This window comes from Triturus cristatus, chromosome 9 (genome assembly GCF_964204655.1).
Source record: "Triturus cristatus chromosome 9, aTriCri1.1, whole genome shotgun sequence".
Taxonomy (NCBI): Eukaryota; Metazoa; Chordata; class Amphibia; order Caudata; family Salamandridae; genus Triturus; species Triturus cristatus.
Genome location: NC_140592.1, coordinates 703,060,304 through 703,075,103, shown reverse-complemented (window position 1 = coordinate 703,075,103; position 14,800 = coordinate 703,060,304). Strand labels below are relative to the sequence as shown.

Sequence of the window (14,800 nt, the reverse complement as noted above, 5' to 3'; positions counted from 1 at the left end):
CAGCGAGGGAAGGAAACCGTCCTTAACTTTGGGGACGTCAGGGGTAGTGGTAAGTTAAAATGGATGAAGATCATTTATATATAAAATAAACACATCCCTGTCTTACTCCCCTGAAGATTCCAATTGCCCCCGACACCGCCCCTTTGGTATTTAATCTCATTCTAGCTTTCATGTCCCTGTGCAAATAGGCTGTAAAGTGCAGCAGTGCTACATCCATGTCAAGGGTTAAAAGAATAGACCACAGCTTCGAGCGGCATATACTGTCAAACGCTGTGGTCAGGTCCATGAATGCCAGATAGATTGGGGAGTTTTGTGCTATTGTATATTTGCCAATCAAAAGATTAAGGTTGAAACATTGCTTTACCATACCAATCTTTGATCTATAGCCATATTGACATGGATAAAAAATTGCTTTCTCAGTTGTCCATTCTTTAATCCGATTATAAAGGGTTCTTCCCAGAATTTTTAGTGTTGTGTTGATTAATGAAATTGGTCTGTACAAATTGGCTCCAATCGATTTCTTTCCTAAAAACTGGTACTATTATGAAGTTGACCATGTGCTTGGTACGGGGGAGTTTCCTAAACTGTCAAAACATTCAAAAGCAACGGGGCCCAGAAACCTGGATTATATTTAAGACGATCAATCGGTACCCAATCGGGACCTGGAACATAGACTAAAGCTTGTTGCTCCCACCAGAGTTTATGTTTGGGGCAACAAGCTAGTCTTGGAAGTGACAAAGTTGTCTAAAATGCAACGTGAAGGCTGTTCTTTTACTTTCACAGCTGCTAAACTATGGGTTTTAATATTTGTTTTAATTTCTTAATTCATTTATCAGAAAAGGAATAAAATACGTTGTATTCAGATTGCTAAATCATCTTATTCTGTAATTTCCGGGTCACGTTTGAGAGGCACTATATAAATCCTTGCAGATGATGTTGTTGCTGTTTTTCCATCAGTCAGTTGTAACACTACCCATTTTACTTGCCATGATTCTGTCATACATTATTGTAAAAATGTGTGCTAAACATATGGATACAAGGCTCGTTTGGGATGGAATACCTCCATACTATTTACTATTGAATATTGAAAAAGCCTGTCCTTGTTTTATTGGATCAATTTTGGGCTGGCAATGAGTTACTTGCTAACTAAAATACATTAGTAATTGATCCTGTTGTGCCTATGAGTCCAACATTATGGCATATTGCAATTATATGGCACCTAATTTCTCACTTGCCATGTCTGCTTCCAAAGTTTTGTTTAATGAAGCGGGACACACTTGGTTGAAAAGACAGTCTGAAAAGCCCAGTTAAAGACTGACAAGAAACTAGTCCATGATTTTTTAACTTCTTAATAGAGAAATCTAGCTCTTCAAAAACCTAACTTGAGTCAGGTCAAGGACCTTTTTAACCCCTTGGGTCTTCAGAATAAAGCCCCAGTATCTGTTACTAATCTGTGGGGAAGGGAATGAATGCTTTAACTCTAAACTGCAAAGCATTTGTACCTACATGTTTACTTCTCAAGTGGTTCTCATAGCTAACAATAGCTCTTTCTTGCAGTAGCTCTCAACTAAACTACTTTGAACGTTACTGCTTACCTACTACTGTCACATTTAAACAAATAAGATTGGGGCATATTATCAAGCCAGGCGATAAAATTATCGCATCTTTAGCGGCAGAAAACTGCCGCTAAAACGGCGATAATGGACTTGATAATATGCTCTATGGAATTCCAATTGAAGCCCATGTTAGATGTCCTTCACATTTAGCATGGGCTTCAATTGGAATTCCATAGAGCATATTATGAAGCCCATTATCGCCGTTTTAGCGGCAGTTTTCTGCCGCTAAAGCGGCGATAATTTTATCGCCTGGCTTGATAATATGCCGCTTAATTTGTTCTTCATAGAGCTTAAAGTTTGGCTCTCGCCTTTGTCTTTGTCCTGTCAGATATCAGAAGTCATTTGAAACCACTGTGACCCCACAGTCCTTTTCTCCACTGCTTGATGGCTCCTGGGGAAACAGAATTTAATTATCCAAAAGACCTCCTAGGCATAAAAATTGGAAAAACACATCAAGAGGGAAATGAAATTGGAGCGAAAACATTGGGACAGGTGTGTGAAAAAGGGTTACGGGTAAGGATCATTTTAGAAAAAAGAGAATTTTAAGAGGGAAAAAGCAGGTCTATAGATGGTATCACCCAATGAAGCAGAAAAGGATACCTTATAAAAAAATCCCAAAAATTAACTACAGATTAAAAATAATTATTAACCCAATGGTAATAAAACAACAATACTACTAATAATAAAAGTGGAAAGCAAAAATTAATCATCCCAAAATTAATCTCTCGAAATTAATCCCAAAGTAATTTTTGGTCCCCCAAAATCCTGTTTGTGTTTTTCAAGCTCTAAAAACCAATTAGTTTTGTTGAAGGAGTCCTCTTTTTACTTCAAGATCTTTCCTCCTTATCTACCTATTTATTTTCATACAACACCGGCGAAATACTTGTCACTTATTACAGTAATTTTTGGCTGTCTCTAACATTATTGATGTAACCTTCTTGATCTGGCACATGGCATCTGGTGGCACTCGGAGTTAGCTACAGTCTTCAATGGTTTGTGAATGCTGGAAGGGGCACAGTTCTGATTTTGTTATATTTGTTGGTTTTATTTGACAACAAGGTCATACTAGATCTATTACCGGAGTACAGAATAAGGATCACTTGCTTTGTGACTAACAATTGACTATGGCTGCTAGTCTAGCATTCTTCCAGCCAGTGTCCCGAGAAAATTTGTGTGGGTCATCTTAGAGCCAATTACGTTCATTGTGTATGATTCATCCTGGGTAATTCTTGTCTACTCATTTAGGCTTCATTTTTAAACTTACACCAACAACACACAGCTCCCCCTTCATCTCAATAGTGGCCTACTTGCTGCTGAAAATCATTTCTAAAACTGTATGCCACCAATGTTCAGTCAATAAGTCAAACTACCCAGCCGATTTGGTGTATGGACACAAACCCATTTACATCTATGAGTACATGTAGGATTGACTAATGGTATCGGGTCGGGTATGTGGAATTAGCCTCTCAACTCTGTTTCAGGACATGGCTTATATTCAAGTAATTTTTATGTGTCTTTCCAGGATTTGTTGTATCGCAGGCTGCGAGCATTGACAGACTATGAAAATGCAAATAAAGCCCTAGACAAAGCACGGATGAAGAATAAGGAAGTGAAACAGGCAGAAAATCACCAGCAGGTGTGCTGTCAGAAATTTGAAAGACTGTCGGACTCAGCAAGACAAGGTAAGAAGAGATGAATGGGGAGAACTACGTAGGATAGATGTACAGGTGCATGGAGGAAGGGGTGTGGCTTGTCACTTGGCAAAATATATTAGGTAAACATGTGGAATGTCCTTTGATTTTATTTTTGCAATTAATTTGTACTGAAGAAGCTCCTACACCCTGTCTCTCTCTTATTCTCCATTTACAGATACTTGACACCTGCCAGTTGTGTGGAAGAAACTGCTTTCCTGTAGTATGCTTAACTAAAGTTGTAGACAAATTCATTTTTGGGGAAAATACTTTGGGCTTGTCTGCCACTTTCGATTTCCATTCTGTTATATAGCTGCGATTAGTTTATACTCCCTTTTCATCTCTTTTGTTTACTCAGCTTATCATATAACAGCTAGGTTGGGAGCTATATTTTCTATTACTACCAGTGTTTTGTAGTCTTAATCGAATTTGCCTCTGTTGCTTTGCAACTAATCAGCACACCACAAATTTGTGTTTACTATATTAACGTAAATCCGCTACCACTGAATGGTCACATTTTTTTTTAAAGTTTCAAGTTCAAGTTTAAGTTTATTTGATTTAGTTCTCGACTGAGAACAACAAATATTTAATACATGATATATAAAATTTAGACAATAAGATAATAAAGATTTACGTTCTAATACAAAGGTAAAAAAGATTTTAAAAATTTGAATAGATTGTAACATACAAATTTGTTTGGCGGAACCGTACAAAGCGAAATCAAGCTCTGAATTGAATTAATTTGACATTTTATACAAATTGGTTGTTGAAACCTTTTTCTTGCTTTGACAACTGTCGCATTTGGGCAAGTAAACCACATATGTTCCAAGTCTTGCTCCCCTCCATTACATAAGTTAGAGACTGCTAGATTTTTCTTTTGATAGGCACTTGTAGGTAAAAGATTTTAGAGGACATGTCTCGAATCGGAGTGATGCAATCGATCTCCTGACGCCGTGCTTTAGATTAAAATAAATATACTGTTGTGTTTTCCCATAAACCATAGTTCCAGCGTATTTTTTCTATAGTGACAGTTTGGCGCAATGCTGAAGATCAAGATCAAAACTTAGTCTTGGAGAGAAATGTTTTAAAAAGAGCTTTTTAAAAAATTCCCAAAGAATGGTCACTTTCAATTATAAGAAGCATAGGTGTTAGACCAATCCCAGAGAGAAGAAGGAGATACTCTTCGTCACAGCTAATAAGAGTATTTTTTTATTTTTTATTGACCATATGCCAGCCATTAAAATACGGTTCTTTGACATTAGCGGTGCTAGGAAGAAACTGCTTTTTGGTATTCTACTAACTGCTGGTTGTGTTGTGAGTGGAAGTCCTTTCTCCGGGAATGAAAATTCCCTTCTTGTCTCTGCACTAGTTTAGTTGGTTCCAAGCTGAGAATCATCTCTACCAACATCCAATTTGCAAAGAAGCTGTCAGTTGAAAGTGTTATCCAAGCTGCTAAAAACCGATCACCAAGAGTTTGTGAAATCACTTAAGAAGGAAGTAGAGTCAAATCCATATTGAAGGTTTAACACATTGAGTGGATCGTAGACTAGAGTACAGATCACCTTTCATCTGACGCCAACCTGTCTGTGGTATAAAGTTAGTTATCTTGCTCAACATGTGTATTCTTGGTCCTAGATGATACCTTGTTTCTAATCACTACTGGTATTGGGAATAGTTTAGAGCTTCATTGATGCCTTTAAACCTGTAATCAATATTCTTGATCACAACAGACCTCACACTCAAACATCACTGTAAGATAAACTAGTTCGGGAGGCTATACTGTAACAGAGAAACTGGAAATTGACATAGTACTGAGTTATAGGATATTATGAATTGCACTTACACCACAGGTGGTCACCTGATGTTTAAAGGTAGCTAAAAGAGATCAAAGAAGCAGATCATTAAAGGGGAACATCCAGTTCTTGAAAGATTTATTGAAAGTACTTTTTACCAGTGCAACGCTGTGGTGGAAAAGCACAGAGTTCCGTAATGGGATCCATTTGAATACACAGTGATCCCATAGTGACTGTGGTCAAGCTTTAAGCTGAGCAAAATAGGCCTTTGTCATAAATGGCAAAATGTCTAATGTGTATGGGGCTGATATAGAATTTAAGGGGAAAAGGTACTCTGTCGCAACAGCAGTGAAGTAGCCTCTCCGCCAAACTCTCTGTCCATCTGCCCAATTTCGAGGTGGGTGGACTGCCAGGTTTATGCTGGAGGAGTAAAATTTACTACATGGGCATAAGCCTTCCGCGATCTGAGGTAAGCCATCTGGCTGTCCGTGCCATTTAGAGTAGTCAATCAGGTAGCTTTTGTTTTTTACTGCCTGTCATCGCCCGGTGTATCCTGGTAGTGAGGGACAGCTGTAAAACATAAATGACCCCTACAGCGTGGAATACAACTCCCATAGTGTGAAGGGTCAGTATTTGTATGTTTTTTCAAAAACAAAACTCCTGCTTTGGGAGTTTGGAAGTTAGTTTTAGAAAAATAAAATACTTTTGAAAAGATTTACAGCTGGCCATCATTTTAATGGAGCTCTCCTTCAAACTTTTCCTACATTGACAAGTAATCTCAAGACGGCGGTTCTTATCAATGTATAGAGATGGCCTCTGGGCTAGTTGACATCTCTAAATCTGATGGGCAAACGTAGGGTGGTGGATGTAAAATCATCCACCATCCTATCTGCCATTGCTCTGTCCGCCAAATTCTTACTCAGACATTAAAACCTCAAAATCTTATACTTTAATGTAGACTAGTAGTGCAATGTCTATGCAATGTTGGGGAAATATTATTCCTATGGTGGAGATCCAGTAGCAGAAGGACTGTGAAGTCTTTCAAAATGACATTATACATATTTGGAAAGAGACATGTATGCTCTATTCTAATCGAACAATGGAGAGTGCTACATGACCACTGTGACACACACTCTTTGCAGGTAAGTTAGGCAAAAAACTGTTTTTCTAAGAAGGGATATTAGAAATTGCCTATTTTAGTGTGGTTCAATCAGAAAATCCTGATCAAATATAATTTTCAGACTTTTAATTGAAGTTTGGCTCAATTGTACTGAGATTTGATTGAGGGGTGGAATTCTTTGTGACATACTGGAGCCAAAGAAACAAGGTTCTATAATAGAGGAGTCATGTTCAGATTATTCAGATAAATCTAGAATAAAATCATTTATATGATGGCGGCATACCAACTGAAGGCACATGTAATGAATATAGTTAGATAGAATAAATCCAAATCACTTAATTAGGGGGGGCAAATGGCTGTAGATAGCTATTAAACAAAGTTTCCTAATGTAGCCTAAAACCTGATTGTAATGAGTTAAAAATGTTGTTACCGTCAAAAAAGGAACAGCCCTGTCACAAATGACTCTTTCCATCAATAGTTTAATCAGTAGTTTACTCTATGGCATTCCACAGTCTCAAAAACCTCCTATGTGAGTGTGACCTCAGCGCATAGAGTCATTCTAGACCCTTTACTCTTAACATTTTGGCATGCCTGTGTTTGAATGAGGGTATTAGCTTAGTTTTCCAATTCTGAAAAATCATAGATCTCACAATGAGAGTAATCAAAAAACCTTTTCCCTATGATCTGATTTTAGCTTCACATTGGAAGTAACCCATTAACACTAGAAGGGGATCAGTAGGAAAGTCTATTTTTAGCATGAGCCCACAGTACTCCTGAATGGAGGACCAGAATGTCATTAGCTTTGGACACTGTCAAATAATATGTGTCCAATTTCTAATGTCTTCTGTCAGGCACCTAGAACCATTTGTCGTTATCTGAGGGTTGATATTATGTAATAGGGCTGGCATTCTATAAATCAGTAACTTGGCATAGAATTGCATACAATGAAATGTTGCCCCCTTTAGCAGGTAGACTGATATGAATTTATCTCTACAAAAATTCTTTGTCTATATGCAATTCTTTTTTTGACTGCCATCTCTGTTGTATTTTACTGAAGACATCAAGCTCTTTGTAATTTGCTAATTTAGCGTTTCCGTACTCCAAAGGCTTATGTGTTTGAGACGCAACTAGATTTGTCACTAAACCCAGACTCTCCCTGATGGAAATGAGGTCCAATTGCTTTATAAAATGTGCATTTTGGATATAGGACCATTGGATAGGTATTTTCACGTAGCTAATACCAGGTTCTTTATCCACCCACATTTTTCAATTGTGAAAGCTTAAAAAATCCCCAATGGCATAATATCCATTAATCTCACATCTATGAACCGTTTAAAAAAAAAAAATCTAATAAGGGAAGGAGTGGTATTGAAATGCTTGCTATTTAAATTGAATCATTAAAAGCAAGAATAGCACAGCAGTTTGAATACTGCTCTTTTCGCTTCAGCAACAGTTGCACAAATTTGTATCAGACTTCTTTGAGAGATTTCGTTATGCATAAGAAATCAGTGTTCTTATATTCCTGTAAAATGAAATCTAAAAAAAGTATCTATTTGTCTCTTACCACCTGTGGAATTAGAAAATCAATAAGAAAAATGTGCAAAGCTTCAAAATAGTATTCCTTCAAATTTGGTAATCCCAGACTTTCTTCTAAAACTGGCTTATAAAGGAAGTTTATCACTAATCTTGGCACTGTGTTCACCCAAATAAAGGTTGAAAACAGTCCTTCTATTTCTTTAACAATTTTCATTTGTAAAGTGCAATGCAAGGCGGTACATAAAAAATTAAAAAGCTGTAAAATGCACATGCGTGTCAGCGTGAATGTGCCCATTAATGAAATCGGGCGAGACGTCCATTTTGAAAATACTATTTAAATCTTAATTAAAGGCACATCAGTTAATACAAAAAGATCATCAGTATCTTCGGTAGCATATATGCCAAGGTATCTTTTAGGTTTAGAATTTACAAGGTGACATAATTCAGAAGATAAAGTGCCTATTGTGCAATTGCATAAAATGATTTCTGTTTTCAATCTATTTAACTTGTAGCTGCCCACTAAAAGAAATAAACGGAAAACATTAAATGCTCTGTTCTTATTTTCTAAGCCTGGCTTAAAAAACAATGCAATGTCATCTGAGTACGGTTTGACGTTGGACAGCCCACTGACAGGTGGGTCTATGCCATTACCCGTTCTTATGAAAATGGTTAGAGGCCCTTTAACATGGAAAAAAAGATAGGGGATGGGGGTCCCCCTGCCTTGCTGCCCTATTGACCTTACATGCACCTATGTCTGTTGAATTTATTATCAATTGAGCGGATGTCCCCTGAATCTGCCAAAAATATAATAAAGCAAAAGACACACAAATGATGGACTGAATGCAGAACAAATCAAACATCCACCCCCAGTCATGAGATCTGGGTTAACTCCATTGTTCGTTTGCTCACTATGCCACCCCAGTTTAGACCCAGCCCTATGCAAATCAGTCCTGACCCTTTCCGAACTGCCAAGCCAGCTCCTCCCTGAACCAGAAACAAGCATCCTGGAAAGGGTTTTGAGGTATCACCCCTCATATAGCCAGGCTAGCTTGAATCCAGTGGCACAATGAGCCCTGTACCACATCTGGCCATACCCGGCACACGTAGGGCAAGAAATCAAAAGACACACAAATGATGGATGGAACACGGAACAAATCAAACATTCACCTTCAGTCAAGAGATCTTGGTTAAATCCATTGTTCTTTTGCTCACTATGCCACACCAGTTTAGACCCCGCTATTTGCAAATCAGTATAACAAAGTGAATCCCGGCACTCCTAAAGTTTAAAATACAAATATGTGACCTTGATAAGTATACACCAATATGGCAAGAGTCTATTCAATCACAGGTAAGAACACAGAGATGTATTTGAACAAAATGTCCTCGGTTTATTACATACAAAAGTTTTACATACAGGCTAAGATGAAGGTGGCATGCATCAGTCCAAGTGAGCAAATACGGAAACAGCCGACACATGTTTCGTTACACCCAGTGACTTCCTCAAGGCTCTATGGAAGAAATTGCGGTACTGAAAAAATCGTTGTGATGATTGTGCTAGTTGTACAAGTCGTTCAACCATCCAGGTAAGTACTGACAATGAAATAATACCTGCAAGGATTTATAAAAGGGCCTGAAACATTTTTGAAATTGAATACTAGGTTTCATTCAAGCAATCTCTACTGAACAGTGAGCCCTGTACCACATCTGGCCATACCCAGCGCACGTAGGGCAAGAAATCAAAAGACACACAAATGATGGATGGAACACGGAACAAATCAAACATTCAGCTTCAGTCAAGAGATCTTGGTTAAATCCATTGTTCATTTGCTCACTATGCCACACCAGTTTAGACCTCGCTATTTGCAAATCAGTATAACAAAGTGAATCCCGGCACTCCTAAAGTTTAAAATACAAATGTGTGACCTTGATAAGTTTAACACCAATATGGCAAGAGTCTATTCAATCACAGGTAAGAACACAGAGATGTATTTGAACAAAATGTCCTCGGTTTATTACATACAAAAGTTTTACATACAGGCTAAGGTGAAGGTGGCATGCATCAGTCCAAGTGAGCAAATACGGAAACAGCAGACACGTGTTTCGTCACATCCAGTGACTTCCTCAAGGCTTTATGGAAGAAATTGCGGTACTGAAAAAATCGTTGTGATGATTGTGCTAGTTGTACAAGTCGTTCAACCGTCCAGGTAAGTACTGACAATTAAATAATACCTGCAAGGATTTATAAGAGGGCCTGAAACATTTTTGAAATTGAATACTAGGTTTCATTCAAGCAATCTCTACTGAATCCCTCAAAACTCTCCACTGACAACTGTATATAACAACTGTAGCTATATCTGTAGCCACTTCGATTAACTGGCAGGAATTGTATAAGTGGATGAAACTGAAGGAGACACAGACTTTACTATTTTGTGGGCCTTTGCTCTTTACTGGGGTAAAGTAACTGGTAATAACCTACTGGAGCTTGATGTAGGTGAACTGTATACTGAAATACAATTATGTTTCAAACATTCATTGCTACCTGATTAGAATGAAAGTAATTTTCTTTTTGATTCATCTTTTAAAATTCAAAGCACATATTACTCAGAAATATATAAGTAGTAATAAAAAAAAGTTAATGTACACTAAACAAAGAAGAAGCTAAGCTTGAGTGCATAACAGAAAATAAAGAAATACTAATTAACAGTACTATCACAGTCCAGTATGTGTGGTGATATATTGTGCGGCTTCATACTTCTTGGTGCACAATTATTAATTGTCAAACAAGGTAACAGATAAGCCGGCACTATCTAGTTCTGAACTATTTTGGTTTTATCCTTCTGAAGGGAAAGTTAAATATAAAGTCCAGTTCAAATATAAAAAAATTCTAAATATGACAAAAATTGGTTTACACTATGAAGTCTCAGATGGGGATAGTATTGTGAGAGTGTCAAATCGGTAAGGATGTCTTTTGTATTCCAGAACTAAGACAAATGATTTACTATTTTTGGTCACCCAGAGTAAGGGTAATTGTGCTTCATTTTCCAGTTTCAAAATAGCTGGTGCTATAACAAGAGACTTTGTCTTCCCTAGGCTGAGTTGGATTTTAAAGGGGTTCTTTTAGCGACAATAAATATATAGCTTATTCCATTTTGGGCGAATTTGACCTATCATGGCCGATTGTTGTTGTAGGGAGTTATCAGCTTTGCATATGAAACATAGTCATGCCCCCCCCAGGGCTGGATTGATAATTTTTTAGCTTATTACTATTCCGAGATAATTAATTTAATCCATGGGGGCTAAAAAAGATCCAACAATGAGAGATCATTTTTCTCAAGTCTATTTAAGCTAGAGGGGCATGGACTCATAGGCTCACCATGGTGGGTTCAACTGTTGTGCCCTGAAGGGTGCCAGCTCCAGTAAACACTCCAGCCCGGCTGAACAGGGAGTTGTGAAGGAGAACCCCGGATTGGCGAGTTGGGTAGCTCACAGTTGCTGTCCGTCAGCAGCTCTCGAGCACATCATGGAGTGGCGAGCTACAAGGGGCGCCCCTCAAGGAACTCTTAGCTGCCCCTGGCCCTGCTCGGGCCTTATATGACTGCGGGGGACGTCTGGGGGAGCACACCTGGAGAAGAGGCACGAGGACAGGGAACATCAGAGCGTAGCACACAGGGGAAGTCACAGACAGAGCTTGAGAGAAGGATCGTCATCTCTTCTGCAAGTGTCCAATCCATCTGGGATTCTGGTGCACGAACCAAGAAGGAAACTAGCGTTAAAATGCTCTCCAGACCAACCGGGACAACTCTGCAGAAATATTTCGTACACAAATTTATCCCAGGACCCAACTTGTATATGCTGAATTTTGGATGTTTTTATACGTTACCCTGAAGCAATTTGAAATGTATTCAACTCTCGTCGACTTTATGTTTCTTGAACATCATGATTAGCGTTGAGAAAGCCCTGGCTCAACTTGCCACACAGGGCGAAACACGTGTCGGCTGTTCCGCTTCTTAAAAACTTTCCACTAAAGTAGCAAAAATGAGTGAAATGGATCTGTAAAGAGGTGAATGAAAATAAAATAACTATTCTTCACTCAAACCAACCTGGACTACTGTGCTATATCATAAAAAGGAATTATCCTATTGGCTAAAACAGACCATTTGGAAGGGAGGAACATGTGGTTATATCCCTATCCTCACCAGTTAATACGAGGCTGGAAAGGTCCAGAGCCTTGAGCAAAGTTCCTCCGGTATTTTCAGGAATTCACATCCAGAACCAGAATCTCTGGACCGTTTGCTTTTCCTTGAATCCTGGGGACCATGCCCCTACAGCTCCCACACCCCCATGATGCAGACGGAGGATTCGGGAGGAAAAGGTAACGCTCTCCTTCTTTGAATCATCGTTCGCTTCCCTCTGAGAGGATCGCCAGGAGGTCAAGAAGGAACTCTCAAGTGACATCAAGGACCTAAGGAGATACATGGACTCTTAGGGAGATCGTGTAGCTGCAGTAGAGGATCATGAAAACGGACACATGGAAGATGTTGAACTGCTGCAACAGGAAATCCTCCATCTCTGCGACCAACAACTGAACCTTCAGGCGCATGCAGAGGAACTTGAGAACAGGGCTGGGGCATTGCCTCTAAGGCAGAAGGCAAGGACCTTGTTGGCTATCTCACGGGCCTCTTCCGTGCAGCGCTTGATATTCCACCAGTCACTGAGATAAAGATGGACTGGGCTCACCGGGTCAGCCCATCAGGGACAGAGTCAGCCTATCCAGCAGACATCCTGGTATGCATGCACGATTTCCAATTAAAGGAAGACATCCTTGGCAAAGTCTAGTAGAAACACCCCACCACCTTCTGGGATCAGAACACTACCATCTTCCAAGATCTAGCCGCATCCACCCTACAAAAGAGACAGGCTGTCGTGTAGTTCCTATAAATCTATATAGGATTTGCACGTTTAGACAATATAAACTAAGCGATTGGGATCCAGACTGATTCCAGAGACCCCGAAAGGATATGGTAGGCTGTAGACCAGCTAGCTCACAGTGCCACTATAAACCTAGCAACCTTACCAAGGAGCGAATTGTTTCTGGCAACTATCGAACAAGACAACCCTGACCCCTCAGGGATCGTGGAAATAGTACAGTACTTTTCGCTCAGTCACTCGTGCTTACTTGGTCTCAGTACACAGAATAAACGGTGGGGACATTTGCAAAAAGCATTTATTGAACCAGCATCATTCTAGTATAAAACACGTCTGCTGCGACAACCATAAGACATAAACAGATATATACAATTACAAGCACCAACAGAGTAAATAAAAGGTACAATTCTACCATGGTGCTAAAACAGTGAATACATGCAGGCATATAGATACATGGCAGGAATCATGTGTACTCCTAATATGCAAACCATAGGTAAGTGTACATGAGTGTACCTAGCATGTATGTAAGTGTGAAGCCAAGAATTGCCCTAGAAAAGAGCCAACCCCATTACCTGATGGGAGAGAATGAAGAACCCCGTCTTGGTCTCGATTTGGAAACCCTGCAAGAGATGTCAGACCACTGCGTGCTGGAGTGTCTGCATGCAGGGATTTCAGCGTCTTGTGTCAGCATCGAAGCTTCTCCTCTGGTTTGCCCAACGAAGATGTGGTGCTTATATCCCCAAAAGGTACCCTCAGGGGTTTTACTTAGATGTGTCATGGTACTGTGGGCCTGTCGTCCAAGGATGACGATAGCAGTGACTTTTGTACAAAGTTATTATACAGAAGATGGTAATCCTGCTGTGTGATATAAGAATCCTCATGCATAATAAATGAGGCTAGTTTTCTAAGAAAACCACACAACATTTATTTAACACCTAACTAGGTAAAAGGTCAGCGCCAGAACCGTTATGTAAAGCATGTAGAGCAAGGTAGGACAAATGTAGGTAAAAGGTCATGCAGCTACCTAGGCCTATATTGGGATACATTGGGGCTCATAACATGGACTTCCGGCCAGTGACTTCCCACCTCAGGAACATGGGAGTGGCGTACTCCTGGGGGCATACTGTTCGCCTCATCTTTCACCTGGAAGGGAAACTCTATCAGCTTCGCTCATTAGAGCAGACATGCAAAGTGCTGGGCTTCGATTTACTATCGGAGGGTGTGTCACCCCGCACGTTACTGACCCGAGCAACAGGTGGTCGTCCCTGGTGGCATACCCGGGGCTCAAGGAGGTGGTCCACTCATCCAGATCCAATCACCATCGCCAGTGGCCAAAAAGCACCATTGGTATCGATCCCTGAGGCTCTGGCTAAAGTAGACACCTCTTGATGCAGTAGGGCAAGTACGATCGCACTCTGCACAGTGGCGATGGGGATGGGGGAATCAGGGGACGGGGCCACAAATTGACCTCTTTTGTTGTTGATTGGACTTTTTGAACTGTTCCCTTCACTTGGAACCCACATGGTTAAGTTTACCTGTTTGTTTGATGTTTTTACTGGGATTTTAGTTCACTCAGGGGACACACTCAAGCTCCTCACTATTATGATGTGGGAGACACACTCAATGGGTGGATTTGTTGGGGGAAACACAACACGCCTTGCCAGGCAGCGGAGACCATGGGGACGGCGGCTCACTCCCTTCTCTTTGAACACGGGGGACACTCCACTTATGGTTCTTTCACTTAATGTAATGGGTCTCAATAACCCAGTCAAATGCAAGCTGGTCCTGTCCTACCTGTAGAACTCACAGGCTGAACTCTGTCTCCTTAAGAGACCGATCTACTGGCACAGGACTGTCATAGACTCCGTTCCCGAGCCTTCCCCCATCAGGATGCAGCAAAATAGCAGGGGTCGCTCTACTGGTGGCCCACACTTTCAAAGAGAGCATTGGTCCGAAGGTGACAGAGTTGAGGTGAGGGGTCGCCTACAGGCTTGTGAACTTACACTTAAAGATTGGCCTTTCATTATAGCCTCCATCTATGCCCCTATAGAGGGCCAGGAGGCATTTCTACGCACATCACTACCTGGCGTTAGACACTCGTGTGAAGGAAGGTCCTCG

General features: G+C 40.2%; 1 protein-coding gene across 2 annotated transcripts in view; it reads left to right on the top strand.

Annotated features, from left to right (window-relative positions):
• The window catches only part of SNX32 (sorting nexin 32), a 288,534-nt gene that overhangs the window by 181,226 nt on the left and 92,508 nt on the right, over window positions 1–14,800 (top strand). For both annotated transcript variants that reach the window (XM_085625843.1, XM_085625844.1), the window contains exon 11: window positions 3,139–3,298. In XM_085625843.1, coding sequence (XP_085481969.1) covers window positions 3,139–3,298 — 160 coding nt within the window. The remainder of the gene's footprint in view (window positions 1–3,138; window positions 3,299–14,800) is intronic.